Source organism: Arachis hypogaea, chromosome 18 (genome assembly GCF_003086295.3).
Source record: "Arachis hypogaea cultivar Tifrunner chromosome 18, arahy.Tifrunner.gnm2.J5K5, whole genome shotgun sequence".
NCBI lineage: Eukaryota > Viridiplantae > Streptophyta > Magnoliopsida > Fabales > Fabaceae > Arachis > Arachis hypogaea.
In genome coordinates this window covers 128,583,810-128,601,087 of record NC_092053.1, presented here as the reverse complement: position 1 = coordinate 128,601,087, position 17,278 = coordinate 128,583,810, and the positions used below count along the sequence as shown (strand labels likewise).

At 31.1% G+C, this 17,278-nt stretch overlaps 2 protein-coding genes and 1 pseudogene across 2 annotated transcripts; 1 reads left to right on the top strand and 2 right to left on the bottom strand.

Moving 5' to 3' along the window:
- Positions 1–336: 336 nt before the first annotated feature.
- On the bottom strand, positions 337–7,252 carry LOC112772751 (uncharacterized). The gene is made up of 3 exons (XM_025817752.3): positions 5,882–7,252; positions 5,621–5,722; positions 337–655 (listed from the first exon to the last, which is right to left on the bottom strand). Exons 1-2 carry the CDS (start codon positions 6,963–6,965, stop codon positions 5,640–5,642), a joined length of 1,167 nt encoding a protein of 388 aa, XP_025673537.1. The 5' UTR covers positions 6,966–7,252; the 3' UTR covers positions 337–655; positions 5,621–5,639.
- A 3,385-nt stretch (positions 7,253–10,637) lies between these two features.
- Positions 10,638–11,318, top strand: LOC140181483 (uncharacterized). The gene has a single exon (XM_072225094.1). It carries the CDS (start codon positions 10,638–10,640, stop codon positions 11,316–11,318), a length of 681 nt encoding a protein of 226 aa, XP_072081195.1.
- A 2,804-nt stretch (positions 11,319–14,122) lies between these two features.
- Positions 14,123–17,164, bottom strand: LOC112770514 (uncharacterized aarF domain-containing protein kinase At1g71810, chloroplastic-like; annotated as a pseudogene).
- Between the last annotated feature and the right edge of the window lie 114 nt (positions 17,165–17,278).

Sequence of the window (17,278 nt, the reverse complement as noted above, 5' to 3'; positions counted from 1 at the left end):
ACGTAGGACATCTCTTTTTAATGCTTAACTAACAAATGTCCTAGGTAGCATATATATAATCTGCAGCAATAACTAAGGAACTGTAATTCACAAACACAGATGAAATTCAACCATAAGCATATCATCATGCACTCGAATTATTCCTGAGATTACTAAACCCAAACCAAAACCTGGGAAAATATAATGGACTCCAGCTAGCAAATATTGCACGACCCTTTTTGGTTTTGGGAGGGGGAAGGGTAGCAGATCTTTACCTTATGTCACATTTTGACATTATCGCAACCACCGTCTGTCTAACCTGGAAAATGTTGCAGGTTAACAGAACAATTCCAACCATTGATAATATAAAAATTATTGCTGAAAAGGATGTTATGTAAAATAGTCGACATCTCTATATCTAATTTTCTTTTAAAAGTCTTATATCCATAGATTTGACAAGCAGAAGCTACTACTACCAGAACTATTCTTCATAAAAATCATCAAATCCAACCAATACCGCACTAAGAAAATTTCAATGTACTATTATATTCAACCACGCCTTCGGTATCCCTTCATTATTCACCAGAAGATTTGATCCCTTGATATCCCAGTACATCACACCCCTAGCATGACAATGTCCGAGAATCGACAACAACTGCTTCATATAACACTTAATCTGCAGACCAAAAATAACCTCCTCTGTCAAATTCAAATTTTGCTGTGATCTCCGTTAACTATCATTCATTCATCTAGATTTAGAAATAGCACAAACAATAACTCTCATGACATATATAATTAAATAAGCCAGAGAAACAAATCACCAAAAAACAAATGAGAAAGAGCATAATTTGTTAAATAAACTAAATTCTAAGATAATTAGACAACAGCAACATCTCCTTCCCCACAAGACCCTACCATATCTTAGCATTCACCCTTTAAGTGTCAACAGGCCCCTACTATAACCTTGGCTTTGAAATAATGATTCAATAACTAATAGCAATTTAACCAAAAGAAATTCTAAAACCAAGGAAAAAAAGCTCAAAATTTTTACAAAGAAAAAGACTATCAAAGGCTTAAAAAGAGCAAAAGTGTCAACTGCGTTGGAAATTTGGAATTGCATATTTTTCTTTATCAATAAAGGCTTATATAAATTATAATCAACATGGTACCAATAATTTATGAAATTTAAAAATTATACAGAAACGAATTTGAATGTTTGTCGATCATTTATCATTTTATAAATGCCACAATAAAATTAAGAAAAGATCAAGACATCAACAAAGGTAAAATCTATCTCAAATTCCAAACACCTTATGTGAAAATTCTTAACTTAAAAAAAAAGTAAAAATATAAAATTCAGAAAAGTAAAATATTAAAATATCAAAAAGAAAGAAAGAAAAAGAGGAATAAGCCACAAGTTAAATAGATGGTGAGTTCTATGATGTAGAAGGAAGATTCCTTCTATACATATATATTTGTGCTGTCAAAAGGATTGTGAGACAAGTGTATAGAGAGAGTGTGGTTAAAGGTAAACTCTGTCCATGATAACTGACATGCTTCATGTTGACATCAATGTCACGTGATAGTGGTATACTGATATATAGAGTAATAGGGGTGAGCACGGGTAGCGGGTACCCGATTACCCACCCGAACCCGAACCAAACCAATCAAATTGGTTCTAGAACCGACGGGTAATCGGGTCCAACCCGAACCAAACCAATGACATTTGCTGATGATTGGTTCGGGTATCGGTTTTGGGGGTGCGGAACCCGAACCAACCCGTATACTCGATCATAATTAATTAAATAAATAAATATATATGACTTTTTATGTGTTTTCTAACTCATAACGCTAATCCTATCTCACTAATGTTTAGATTTTAATGTGTTTTTGTTTTAGCTTCTTTCAAAGATTATTCACTAGACTTTTGTATTTAACTTCTAATATTTCTATTGCACTTTTATATTTTCATTAGACAAGATTATTTACTATTAATATGTTTGGATTTTGATGAGTTTAGTTTTTAATGTATTTCGTATTTAATATGTTTGCATTATTTCTGTTGATGTTACATGTTTATTGTATTTCTTGAATTTTTAAGATAAAATTTGCCAATTTAGTTTTTTTTTTTTTTATGAATTTCAAAGTCATCGGGTACCCGCTACCCAAACCGAACCAAGCCGCTCTTAATCGGTTTGGTTTGGTTCGGGTACAAGCACAAAAAAACGCAAATTCGAACCAAACCAAACCAATTACTTTTTGATCGGTTCGGTTCTAATTTTATCTTGAACCCGAACCAAACCGACCCGTGCTCACCCCTATAGAGTAAGCTAGTTAATTGTATTTATTATAATTAATTATTAAAAATAAGCTGGTTAATATTGCATTTATTATAATTAATTATTAAAAATGATATTAGACTTGGTTGTAGTTGTATTTTTTGTTTAAACTATTTTGAGAAGTAAAAATAAATTTTGATTATGGATTAACCTATTGATCCCAATATATTTTTGTCCTATGAAATTTTGAACGTGTATTTTTGTGAATTGTTAAGCTTGCAAAAGGATTATATGTACTTATCAAAGTAACTCCACTAAACTCACATAAAATTCATACTCTCTTTTTTTTATGAATTAATTTCTTTTATTCACACATGAAAAATTAAACTTAACTCCCAAATATTTATTAATAACTACTTATTTTAATATGTGTATATAATTATATATTCATATATAAATATATATTTAATTATTTATATATAAATAAATTAATATCTTTTTCAAGGTATATATTACTAATTAAAATTTTTATTATTAAGTAATTATATTCTAACCGTATTTTTAATAAGTTTCAACAATTATTTTAAAAAAAATATTTAAATTTAGTACTTTAAATACTAAACACATATAGCCCACATTCATTTATAAATATTTAGTTAAATCTTACACTGTACTCTAAATGTTAAATCATGCCTTTTAAATTCTAATCTATAAATCTTTAAACCTTAAACCTAAATTCTAAATTGAAAACCATAAATTTTAAACTCCTAAATTTTTAACCTTAAATTCTAAATCTTGTAGTTAAAGTCAAATTGTGACCCTAGAAGCAAAACTTCAAAAAAGTCTGATTACTTTCATGTATTTTCATATGAAAAAATATTGTTTATACCATTAATTATATCTATATAATAAAAAAAAAGTTTAGGGGTCAGCACTTAACCAATAAAAAAAATAAGTAATTCAATACTATTAGATGTAATTTCACACTATTAAAAATACTAATAATAATTAATTAATAATTACAAATCACAAAATTTACTACCTTTAGCACTCTTTTATAAATGAAACTATTTGAAAAATATATATTTTTAAAACGCGAAAAAAATTTCCAACGATAAATATATATTTTCAAAAAATGTCTTTGATACTGAATTTTGATGTGATTTTTTGTAAGTAAAATTATAAAAATGAGATATTATTATCCTTAAAATTTGATCATTTTTTTAAGTATATAATTTTTTTTTGTAATTTTTTTTGTTAACAATCAATAATATTTTTAAAAAATCACAAGAAAATATATACTTAGTAAAAAAGTCACCAAATTTTAAGAATAATAATATCTCATTTTTCTAATCATGATTGCAAAAAATCGCATCTAAATTCAATCTCTAAAGCATTTTTTGAAAATACATATTTACTGTTGAACATTTTTATCGTGTTTTTAAATTATTTAAATACATTTTTGTTGATAATAAAACTTGAGTACATTTTTATCAGGATTTGAATAATTCGAAAACTTTTTTGGTTGTTAACTATAATACATATGATATATTTTCATAGTATATTAATTTTACATGTACCAATTTTATTAACGTGACACAATAATAATAATAATAATAATAATAATAATAATAATATTAATATTATTATTATTATTATTATTATTATTATTATTATTATATTTTTTTTTATATAATAATAATATGACCCTAATATTTTTTTTTTTTCAAAAAGCTATAAAAGAAGCCGAATGAATTTCAACTATTGATTGAGTATATATAAAAAGATGCCTAATTGATTAATATGTCAATGAAATATATTTATATACTTCATTAAAATATGATGATATTAAATTTTTGATATACCAATTTAGTAATTATGACATGTAATTTGAATGGAATATATCAAATAGTTTTATTACAGAGGAGTGCTAAGGACATTAAATTTTGTGATTTATAATTACTAATTAATTATTATTAATATTTTTAATAGTGTGAAATTATATTTAATGGTGTTGAATTATTTACTTTATTTTTTTTATTGGTTAACTGCTGACCCCCTAAACTTTTTTTTTATTATATAGATATAATTAATGGTATAAACAACATTTTTCCACGTAAAAATACTTGAAAGTAATTATATTTGTTCGAAGTATTACTTCTAGAGTCACAATTTGACTTTAACTACAAGATTTAGAATTTAAAGTTAAAAATTTAGGAGTTTAAAATTTATAGTTTAAAATTTAAAATTTAAGTTTAAAGTTTAAGATTTATGGATTAGGATTTAAAAGATATGATTTAAGATTTAGGGGATACGGGGTGTAAGATTTAACGTTGAATATTTTTAAATAAATGTTTACCATTTAGGCTATATGTGTTTAGTATTTAAAGTACTAATTTAAATAATTTTTATAAAATAATTGTTAAAACTTATTAAGAGAACAGTTAGAATATAATTACCTAATAATAAAAATTTTAATTAGTAATATATAATTTGAAAAAATATTATTTATTTATATATAAATAATTAAATATATATTTATATATGGATATATAATTATATATACATATTAAAATAAGTAGTTATTAATAAATATTTGGGAGTTAAGTTTAATTTTTCATATGTGAATAAAAAAAATTAATTCATGAAAAAAGAGAGTCTGAATTTTATGCAAGTTTAGTGGAGTTACTTTGATGAGTACATATAGTCCTTTTGCAAGCTTAACAATTCACAAAACACACATTCAAAATTTGATAGGACAAAAATATATTGGGATCGATAGGTTAATCCACAATCAAAAATTATTTTTACTTTCTCAAAATAATTTAAACAGTCACCAAAAAAAAATTTTAAACTAAAAACACAACTACAACTAAGCCCAATATCATTTTTAATAATTAATCATAACAAACACAATTAAGCAGCTTCCTCTATATACCATCATCACGTGATATTGATATAACATATGAAGTATGTCAGTTACTATGAATAGATTGTCTTTAACCACATTCTCTCTATACACTTGTCTCACAACCCTTTTAACAACACAAATATATAGGTGTAGAAAGAATCTTCCTTCTACATCATAGAATTCACCTAAATAGATACATCACTTATTCCTCTGACTCATATGCTCTTATTGATTCATCTATTCTTTTTGACTAAAACTTGATATTTTCTCAATTTTGTGAATGAAAAAGATTATAACCTAAAAAAGTACAAAATGATATATGAACATTGAAATCCTACTAACATGTCTAACTTTATTTAATAGCGAAATAAACACATCAGTATTCAAAATCTGATCGCCAATGAAAAACAAGTAATCATAGCAGAGGGAACAACAATAAAACAAAGCATACATGAACAGGTTGAAGTTAGTCATTCTTGTTCGAATACTGTTGTTGGGTTGCTTGGATTCGTCCCACCAGCTAGCTTGGGCTCTTTCCTTGGAGAGATGCAATCTGTAACGTAATTTTGTTCTCAAGTCTTAAGAATAACAAGTCTTTTAAAAAATAAAGAAAATTTATTCACCAAATCCCTAACAATGTTTTTGATGGATATAATTTAATGGTAACTCTTACAGAATAACAAGAAGCATGCTGACAAAAGCAACATTATACCTTGGGAATATGGATGTTTGCGAGGCATACCCTTTCTGAGGGAGAAAAGAAAGGAGGTGTAGAGCACTTGAACGCGGTCAACTAAGAAATAAGGCCTCGTATCGAAGACTCGATTCACGAGTACACGCACAGATAAGAACCTTTGCTCCTCTTGTACCAACCCTAATTCAACTACTAAAATGCAAAAGGATGGAATGCCTTCTGCGAGACCAGAGATGGTAACACATACTTTGCTGTTGCCAAGGTCAACCAAGTTGAGCTCGGAGGAAAAATCATCAAAGAAGGATGGTTGGATCGCCTCACACAACTCATCAAGGCCTTGATGGCGAAGAATGCAATAATCTTTATTATCCACCAGCAAAGCCTGTATGTCATATTTCACACCACGTGGAAGACCCTTCACTTTCCATGTCAGCACCACACTGCCATCGCCTACATCCCCAAGGGACCGCACACGCACGAAAAGATCATAACCAGGAACAAAAAATGTGCGCTCCAGTTTAATCCATGCTTTAAGTTGGGGATCGTAGAGATATGCAATTCCTGGTGCGGACAGGGGATGCAAAAAGAATTTATCATTTAGCACAAAACCAACAGGCAAACTATAATCATCAGAGTTGACTTCGGTTGGAGGAGCGGGCGCGGAATGCCAGCTCGGGGGACGGGGATTGGGACATAAAACCCATAACCCCGTCTTTCTTCCTGACGGTGGTACCGCACCATGCTCCAACAAGTAAACGTCATCTTTAATGTTTGCAAGGAAAATGAAGTCTTCGGTCGGTAGCGGAGGGAGTGCGCCCGTCTCTACTGCCTCAGATGTGCCCAACGTGTTGCCGCCGACATAGGAGATTTGGTAGATCTTGCTGCCACCGACTAAGAAAAATTTCGAGTCGAAGATAAAGTAATCCAACATGCTGGACTCTGGAAGATTCAAACAGAAATCAAACGGAGCCTGCTCAAGATGGGATTTCCAATCCCTATCCTCATTCTTCCCCAATTTTTCTAACTTCTCAACGCGGATGCCAAAGATGTAGTCGTTTGTCACCATCCACAGGCATGCTCCTGTTTCCGCCGACTCCATCATCAACAATATGAACACAGAGAAGAAAGGATTTATTTGTTTGTTATGTAGAAGGCTGGGAGATAGAAGGCAGACGTAGGCTAGGGTTTCGGTTATTTAAGATCGTATGCAAACCCCGCTTTTTCTCACCCAGCCAATCCTTTGGTCCGCGAAAAAGAAAATTCAAGATAAATCTTGTTCGGAAAAATTGTTCGAAATAAATTAAAAAATATATATTTATTTTTCAAAACAAATAATTTTATCCATAAGTTTTAGAACACATTTTTTTGGACTTTGAAACAAGGTCGTCCACTGTAATGACGAACTTTAATATTTTTATAAAATTTGCTCACTTAAAAGGCAAATTTTATGTTAATCAGCGATAATTTTTTTTCATATATAGTATATATTCGCACAATCTATTCACATTTATATTCATCTTTTTTCTTCTATATTTTTTGTTATTATATCTATCTATTCTATTATATAAAAATCGAATGTCTGTACTTAATGATAAAACTGATATAGCATGTTTCAAAGAGTGTTTAACTCATTCAATATAATTTATTGCACTAACTTAATTATATCAACTAATTAATTTGATTAGATATGTAAATATTAATATAATTAATATAATTTATTATAATTTATATTACTTAATTAATTATACTACATTAATTATAATTCGTTGTATTAGTGAATTACTCTTTTTATTTATAAAGTCTAAAATAAAATAAATAAATTGTTATTTATTCTAATTAAATTTATTTATATACTATATATGAATTAACATTAATTTATAAACTATAGAATTTGTGGATTGTGATAAAAACGCAAATCAGGAAAAAAAAAACGCATACAATTATAGAAGAATTAAATCTATCCTCTTTATTTATTTTGTACCATCGTTTTAGATTTTAATTTTTTTTTTTAAATCAGTGATAGTTGAATTTTATTGATACTAGATAAAATTATAGAAGAATCTATGAAGCAGTATAAATTGTTGCTCTTTCAATCAAATCATACCACATACAAAAATAAATTAAATTAAATAAATTGAATTTGCATTTCTATATAAATCGAATTGAATAAATTCGATTTAGGCAAATACATAATAAATTGAATTCATAATATTCGAATTATATGCAATTTCTGAATAATTATAATGATATGGGTATTTTATATAAAAATTAATACAAAAATAATTTAAATTTCGTACAATATTTTTTTGTATTTATGAGCTATTAAAAATGAACGAAAAAATAAAATTTGAATTTTTTTGCATGGGTTGTTATATAAAATACTAATATCATTATAATTATTTATTTTGAAACAGAGTACAACTAAGATTTTACAAATAATTTTAAATAAAATATTTTTATAAAATTTTAAAATTTTTTATTATGATTACTTTTTGTAATTGTTATAAATAATTTTATAAAATTTAAAAATCGCTTAAAAGATGTTATGAATAAACCATCTGACAAAAAAACTGATTACAAAATCGGTCGAATATGTGATTAATCGGAAAACCGTTAAAACTGGTTGGTTTTATTAAAGGGTTTCCGATTTGTTAATAACACCTCCAAACGGTGCCGTTTTGACTTAAAAAAAAACTGAATTCCCAACAGCTTAAGCCCGTAATCCAGTCCCACTCCCACACTCCTCTCTTCTCCTCTCTGAAATTGAAAGAAGAACCCTAGCTCCCCAAATCGCGAGCCCGCAGCCACCGCAGCGTCAGACTGAGAGAGAGTGTACTGAGATAGAAGAAGAAACTATTATAGTTAAAGCAATAGCAGAGGCTGAAGGCCAAGCGCATGAAGCAATTAACTGAGGATCATAAAAAGAGAATGCTTATAGAACGGATGCAGGGTGAAAGAGATAAATGGCTTGCTACGATCAACACATCCTTTGGTCATATTGAAGGTATGCAACTGTTAACAAACCTTTTCCTTCAATTTTGAACTTCTATTCTAATCGTACCCCTCAAAACTAATAATATTGAAGTTTAAAAAAAGTCTAATTAAAAAATTTATATTTGCATTTTTTATTTCTCTGTGGTAGAAATATATATAAAGAGTATGTTGAACCTTTTCAGAAATATAGCCTAGACTAATATTTTCATTATTTAAAATTGAAAATAAATGAACCAACCGGAATTATATCAGATTAAGAAACAAAAAATTGGTGCTATATATCAAATCTTATTATCATACCCTTTTAATTCTGTACGTCTTGAAATGCCAGTATTTATGATACAGAATGATTTGTCAACATACAAAAATAAAATAATTTCATGTCTTTTCGAAACTCTTTGTGATTTATAGTACCTAATTATTGCATGTAAATACGGTGATTTCCTCTTCATCATATATTGCTTCTTATTTTGTTCTTTTAAAATTAAACCTCATTTTGCCATGTAAATGAAACACAATAAATGTTGGCCGTTAATTTCTATCCTAATTTTGATAATTATTTTATTGATATGATTCAGATTCTTTAATCTTGAATAGTCTAAAAACTTTCCGTCTTTTTTTTTTTTAGTTGGATTTTGATAGAAACGTCAAGATTTTTGCAATCTTTACCAATACTGGGGCTGAACAGTGTTGTGACTCTCTATAAATATAGCATGGATGATCACCATATTTACTCTTTATCTGTACTGAAGTTCATAATATTTGAGTAATTTTGTTGTGGCATGTAGCAATGGCAGCTAGGTGAGTTCATGTGCCATGTGGTGAATTTCACAATATTTTTTTTTTATCTTTCACTAAATATGAGGACTTTGTTTTTAGGTATGATCTCATCAAGTGTATCAATGCTGGTCCATAGCATAAGGTGTGGAAGCTCAAAATATGTGTCATTAGACTTTGGACCGTTTCTCACTTTGCGAATTCTGGGGTGAAGGCACCTATTGAGATGGTTGTCCTTGATGAAGAGGTAAAATCTTCTCTTTGCATTTGAGATTTATTTTCGTAATGACTGAGCAATAAACCTCATTTATCTATGAATCTATAAAACTAATGCATTCAGGGGGATACAATTCAATGCTCTATTAAAGGCATATTTGTTTCTATCTTCGAGGGCCTACTCGCTGAGGGCAACATGTACGTGGTCACTAATTTTGTAGTTGCTTTGAATACCATCAAGTTCAAGCCTACTAGACACGAATTTAGAATCAACTTCAAGAGGGACACGATTGTGCGTCCGGTACAAGATTCTTCAGTTCCATTGAACGGATTCAATTGTGTTCGGTTCAAAAAAATTCATGCAGAGTCTAAAGAAGATGGTTATGTTTTTTTGTAGGGGTCATAGGTGTTTCAAACACAAACTACAATTCGAAACTGTTTATCAATGTTGAGTTTCCAGCTGCCAGGGATTTCTTTGCAAGGTACAGTGTATAGATCAGTAGTGTGGCCAGCAGAATATTTATACAAGGCTTTTGATTATTTAACTATTAGCAAATTTCATAAATTCTGATTTAAAAATGCAAGGGTGAACAAATTAGATCCTGTTGACGGACAAGATGAGACAGAGCAATTTAGTGAGTGGTTATTGAAAGTTGGTGATAGTTTAATAGGTGACAATATGGATGGTGAATATGAGATATGTCTTCCAGGAGATATTGTTATTCCTTCTTCGGACTAGGCATTTGATAAATTGGTTCATTTTTCTTATACAAATATTTTGGAAAACATGTCCTCAAAGAATTTTTTCAAAGCAAGAACTATACTGGCTCCCACACTAGACATCGTTGAAGAGGTCAACAACCATCTGATGGCTATCATTCCTGGAGGGGAAAAATTATATCTTAGTTTGGATTCCATTTGTATGGATGAAGGGAATATGGAGAGTCAACTAGATCTCTATGGTCCTGAATTACTGAATAGCATAAATTGCTCTGGTTTGCCTCCACATAAATTAATACTCAAGGTTGGTGTTCCAGTGATGTTACTGAGGAATATTGACAAATCCGGTGGTCTTTATAATGGTACAAGGCTACAAGTTAGAAAGCTTGGAAATCATGTCATAGAATGTGAAGTCTTAACGGGTAACAATGTTGGTCATATTGCTTTGATTCCAAGAATGAATATGGTACCAACAAATGAAACCGTCCCAGTTAGATTCCAACGAAGACAATTTCCCATAATAGTATCGTTTGCCATGACAATTAATAAGTCTCAGGGACAAACTTTATCTCATGTTGGATTGTACTTACCCAAACTAGTTTTTACACATGGCCAACTATATGTGGCACTTTCAAGATTTAAGAGTAAGAGAGGTTTAAAAGTTTTACTTATGAATCACGTAGGAATGTCTGCAAATTCAATCATCAATGTTGTTTATAGAGAAGTCTTTAAAAAAATAGTATTCTAATGTAAATATTTTAATTTTATTTTAAATTCTGTATCAGTGTATAATTATTTTACCATAAAAAATATAAAATAATTATTACCCACTTTTTTTAAGTTAAACTTTGATTTTGATAACAATTTTATAAATTTCTTAAAATAATAATTATTTTGTATTTTTGTTTTAAATATCGAAGCATATAATTTTTCCGTGCTGAGCACGGGTTCATACACTAGTCTATTCTATTATATAAAAATCGGATGTCTGTACTTAATGATAAAACTGATGTGGCATGCTTCAAAGAGTGTTTAACTCATTCAATACAATTTTTTCATTTTTTCTTTTGTCTCTACCATCTTCACAATCCCCTGAAACATGAGATATTTTAGTTAGCAGCATTCAGGTAAATAAAATACACCCAACATATTATGTTTACTTACCAAAATTTCCTCTCTTTCTGCAGTCATTCTTTCCACCAACTGCTCCTTAGTCCAGTTGGCAATCCAGGGCTTTGGTGGTCTTTCAGCCCTCTTCTTGCATTTGTTTTTTGAAAGATGAAAGTAGATTATCATCAGGGCGAAGAGGCAGCCATTAATTACCTTCTTCTTCTTCTCCTGGTAGTCTGTGATGCCCTTGACCATGAAGGTCAAAACATGCCCCCCAGTTTCTCTCCGATATGCCCTCCATCTTAAAAATTGGGGCCAGGTGCACGGGCGATATTTTGTTTATCGTCGTTGGCAAAAGGAACGCCATCTGTATGTAGAGGATGAATATCCTCTTGAACATCAGGCGTTCCTCTTCGTTGCCAACGCCGATTTCCATCATTTCATCGGTAAGACTTTTGAGGGTCTTACCCTGGAATCTTCTATAAATTATTTTGTCATCATCAGAAAGTTTCTTATACTCAACTTTCTCAGGAAATAGATCTCCTACAAAAAAGGAAGACAACAAAGTATCCAAGTCGGTTCAAATACACCCAACCATAAACTTAAATACACCCAAGCAACAACTTAATATACACCTATAATTTTAAGCTAGTTACCTGTTGCATTGATGCCAAGCGCATGACCTATTTTTTTTGGTGTTATTTGGAAAGAACCATATCCTGTCTTCAGTCTGTTCTCCCCAAGTTTGAAGTTGTTTGCCAACTCCCTTAAGAGTTGGTGATCCACCCTTAGTGGTGGGATGTGCATCAACCCACCGAATCCGAAATCCCTCACAATTGCCTTCTTCTCCTCAGTCATGTTTCTGAACTTATCACTCAGGAGATGTGTGGCACACTTAAGGTCTTTTGTTTGGTTTCTTGCTGCCATTTTCTCTGAAACGAAAAATACACCCAAAGACATCAGTAAGATACACCCATATATATGAGTCAAATACACCCATTAATAATAGCAAGATACACCTATTGATAACAGTAAGATACACCCATATATATGAGTCAGATACACCCAAAGATATCAGCAAGATACACCCATTGATAACAGTGAGATACACCCATAGATATTATTCAGATACATCCATATAGATATCACTCAACCATGCTTCAATATCAAGCCACATTACAAGGTTAAGCAGTATACACCCCCCAATCTACGGAATAAACCCCCAAAAATCAACAACAATAGCAGGAGAACTTAGAACAAGAACGTAGAACGACGTAGAACTTAGAAGAACGACGTAGAACTTAGAACAGTGTAACAAAGAAGCAAGAATAATAGTAAACCCTAGAAGAACGACGTAGAAGAAAAGTAAAATATACAAGAATCTTAATGAACTTACGTTGAGTATTGTTGCTTTGTTTTCTCTTCAGATTCTTCACGGAGAGTTTGATGGTGTTTTGATGGAGGTTTTGAACAACGATTTGTATATTTTGAACTTTGATTTTCGTTCGAAAATGGGAGGGTTTCCTTGTTTTCGAAGCGCTTTGAGAAGTGGAAGAAGTGGAAGAATCTGCCATACGTAACCGTTTGAGTGTTGAGCGCGTGATTTTGACGCGCCATGTTATTTCTCTTTATGCGCGTGAGTTCTATTTGGGCTGGGCCAACTTGTAAGCTTGTAAACTTGTATGTGTAGCAGGCCCGTATTTCTTTATTGTTTTATTTTCAGATGGAAGTTGAATTAGTAACAGCTGCTTTTTTTGGAAGGGGTTAGTGATGGAAAGATAAAAGAGAGTGTTCAAAGGTAATATCCAAAGTTTAAGGCGTTTAATTTGTGTGTGTGGTCAATGCGGACCTTGAAAACAGTGTTGGATGTTACAACTTCACATTCTTTACCTAAAAAATGGGCAGAGGAACTTGCCTCCCAAGACCAAGCAACTGAATGCTAAATTTTCATTATGTAATTTCAACAAAATTTAAGAGATATACATACTTGGTCAAAACTGAGCAAGTTCCTATTAAATCCAAAATGTCAAAACTTGAGCCAAATTAAAATTCAATCCGAAATATAGTAAATTATATAATATAATTTATATTAATGCCTAATCATAAACATCCCTGCCAATGAGTAATAGCTCAAATGGCATAGTCTCCCCATACTCAATTAAGAGGTTGCGAGTTCGAGTTTCTTATCTTTGGTAAAAAAAAAAAAAAATCATAAACATCCCTGCTGAATTAATTTTTCATCTTAACATTCATTTATTTCAATCTCAAATTTTATTGCTTGGAATGTAGAAATTTCGTTTTAAATTTCGTCATGGTATTTGAAGAACTCTTCTCACACGCCAATAAGATATTGCATGATTGCATCGTCTTGCTTTGAACAAGAATTGAGTCAACGTTTTTGTTGTTGTGTTCTTCATTTTCATATTCGAATTCGAGATACAATGAATTATAATACAGCTTCCATATAATAATAATAATAATATGTTTTGCATCCATGCATATAGAGAACAATCCCAAAAGAGAAAACGAACATGGCCAGAGTTGATACCATGGAAGATACTATGAATACTTTCATTTTTTCAGATAGTATCCAAAACAAGTTCTTCTGAACATGAATTGTAAGGCTCAAAATCTCTTGCTGAATCAGCAATGTGCATAAGCTATGCTGCTTATTCTTATGCTTATGTACAAATTCAATGCCCTGTCATATGGATCCTACATGTTTCAATGTTATCTGGTGATGGTGAGTTGATTAGAGCAAACAGAATTCATCTGCTCAGTGTGTGACACATGTATACTGCCCGGAGTTCATAAGAAAATCCTCCTTATTGTTCTTGCAGCGGCGCGAGATATTAACTGTCTCACCATATTAGCTGGCAACTGAAGTAACTGCTGCTGGGATTCTGGTGGTAGCTGTTAACATTTTACAAACATAGAAGAATTGAGGAAATAGCTACAATGCTGTATTCAAGAAAATCCAAACGATAGATAGAACAGGAAGAATCTCTTGAACAGATTCAAGTTGAGTTGGAACTAATGATAGGTTCTCCATGTGAAGTGTTTGGTTCTGGTACTGGCTAACCTGTATGATTCCCTGCATGTCATTTGACATTGAAAGGACTACTAATTTCCACTTGATACAAAACAATCGATAAACATGAAGATAAGGATTGAAATTGAATAAAAAGATAAATTGAAATTAAAATATAAAACAAAAGGGATAGATTGTAATTGAATATAAAGAAAATCATTCTACTTTTTATCAAATTTTTCTTAACGTAACAAGAAAGCGACTCCTCAACCTAACTTGTCTACATCATAGTTTGGAAATTGAATTGAAGGGAATCACTCAACTTTTTATCCAATTCCCCGATGCAACAAGAGAGGCACTTATTCAATAAAGAAAATCCTAACGTAAAGTCCAATCTACTAACTAAATAAACAAAATCAAAATAGATGAAATTAAATTTGACATTCTAATACTTAAAAATATAAAGTAATAACTATTAAATAATACTTGAACTCTTCATATCTCGAACATTTGAAGCAAGTATCACCAACCCAACAATGGCATGTAAAGAAAAATTTTAAAGAGAGAAATTTGTTCCTAAGATCATCATATCCATGAATCCATCAACATCTAGAATTGTGCAGTAGTTGGTCTATCTACAATTAAGGATAACTGAAATCTTACATTGTTATCTTCTTTTCATCTGGTCCCTGACAACAAGAGTAGAAGGCGTTGGAAGGTTCTGAGGTTGTTCACATCTTCTTCGATCATTAAAGAGGAAAAAAAGAATCCACTGAAAGGAACCCTTGAAGCAGCTGTTTCCAAGGTTGCTAGTCCAAGTGCATCAAAACCCTGCATTTAATTTTATTCAATTAATTTTAAAGTTTTCATTTTTCATGTTTCACATTTCTATTATGATTTTAATGAACAATTAATAATTAACATACTTTAGCAAACTCTTGAACAATTATTTCTCTCACATATTCACCCTGCAAAGGTTCATTACAAGTCCAACATCAGTGAGGAAAAAGTTGGAGGGTAGTTACAATGTAGAATGAAATTGGAACTGGCTGTTAATACCTTTTCTGTTAAAGTAAAAGAAAGTATTTCCTTCATTGCCATTCTTGAATCAGTGCCTTCAGGTTGTTGTTTAACTAAGGACTTTTCTGTTTTGGCACGAAGAGACTGAAGGAACCATCTTAGGTTAGAACTTTAAAACAAATTCAGCATAAAAGGGATCTTACTAGGGAGAAAATTGGAATGGTAAAAAAAGAAGAAAACGAGACAGAAAGGTTTCACCTCTGTCAACAAAGACTCTAAACGGTCTACTCTGAAAACACCATCCTGGAAAAGAGGTAAGGAACCAAGGGCTACGTTAAGAGGTTTAGAAAATATTACAATATAATTGAATAAAGAAATGAAACAAAAAGAATCCAATCTTGTCTTTACCTTATACAGAAGAGTCTCCAAAGAAGCCTTAAGCTGGGAGAGCTGTCAGTAAGTACTTTTCGAGCGATCCAAGGGCAAGTACTACCCAAAACTTTGTAATCCGGGTTAAATCAAATTGCAATTCCTTCCAGCACAGCAAGGCTAAAAGACAAGATATTGTTCAGAGTTTGACACAAAACCATTTGTTTTAAGCCATTTTGTGATGTTACTACCTTCGAATGACAAGAGAGAAGTATGAAGGTATTCTAAATTTGAATTTATACCTGAAAATTTTTAGAGAACAGGAATAAGAAGATAAGTAGCATGCCAAAGGAAAACAAAACAAGTAGGCAACTACCACCAAGATGACAAAAATGTTACATAATAGTGGACAACTTACATGGTGGTTCCTAAGTTTCCTAAAAGGTCGCCAAAGCTGATATTGCGAACTCCTTGGGCAACAGCATTTTGGAAGACACCTGCATACAAATAATTCAGACAACAGAATTAGTAGCTTCCCTTAACAAGTATTTTTAAAAACCTGCATAAGTCACAAGTATTTTCTAAATCACTTATTAAAGTAAAAATCTGTCAAAGCCTTTGTAACAGCTTCTTTGTCTGCAGTCGGTGGAAGAAACCTGATAAAATTTACAAGTATGCTGTCAAGTACCTATCCCTGACTCAAAAGATACTTTATCATATATCTAAGCATCCCTTCCTGAATTCTTTGGGCTTAGGCATGGACCATGCATAGGTCCACTAAAGTTCAAGCTTCGTGATTAGAACCTTATTAGGGACAACTATACTGAGGACTTAAGCTACAAGGCTTATAAGGCGCAAGATCCTTCATTATATATTTCACATGGGCCAATCCTATACTGATAATACTTTTTGAAAACTGAAAGTGTAACGTAGGTGAAAACAAATACCCAAGAGTGACGAAGTCCTTGGACAATGCATCAAAATCGCGATTTACAAGATGGAGACAAGCTTGGATGAATCCATCACGCAATTCTTGTTTAAACTCACCTGTCATACCAAAATCTGGAGCAAAAGAAAGGAAAACAGAAAACAAATAAACAAAATACCATATTTAAGTTTATAATAACAAACCAAGAAGCCAAAGAATACAAGAAAAAGAGTAAGACATATAATCAAAG

Excerpts from the sequence above, each read along its gene's own strand:
- LOC112772751 (XM_025817752.3), bottom strand. The coding sequence starts at position 6,965 with ATGATGGAGTCGGCGGAAACAGGAGCATGCCTGTGGATGGTGACAAAC. Across the intron at positions 5,723-5,881 it reads CAAACATCCATATTCCCAAG|ATTGCATCTCTCCAAGGAAA; the intron begins GTATAATGTTGC and ends ATTACGTTACAG.
- LOC140181483 (XM_072225094.1), top strand. The coding sequence starts at position 10,638 with ATGTCCTCAAAGAATTTTTTCAAAGCAAGAACTATACTGGCTCCCACA.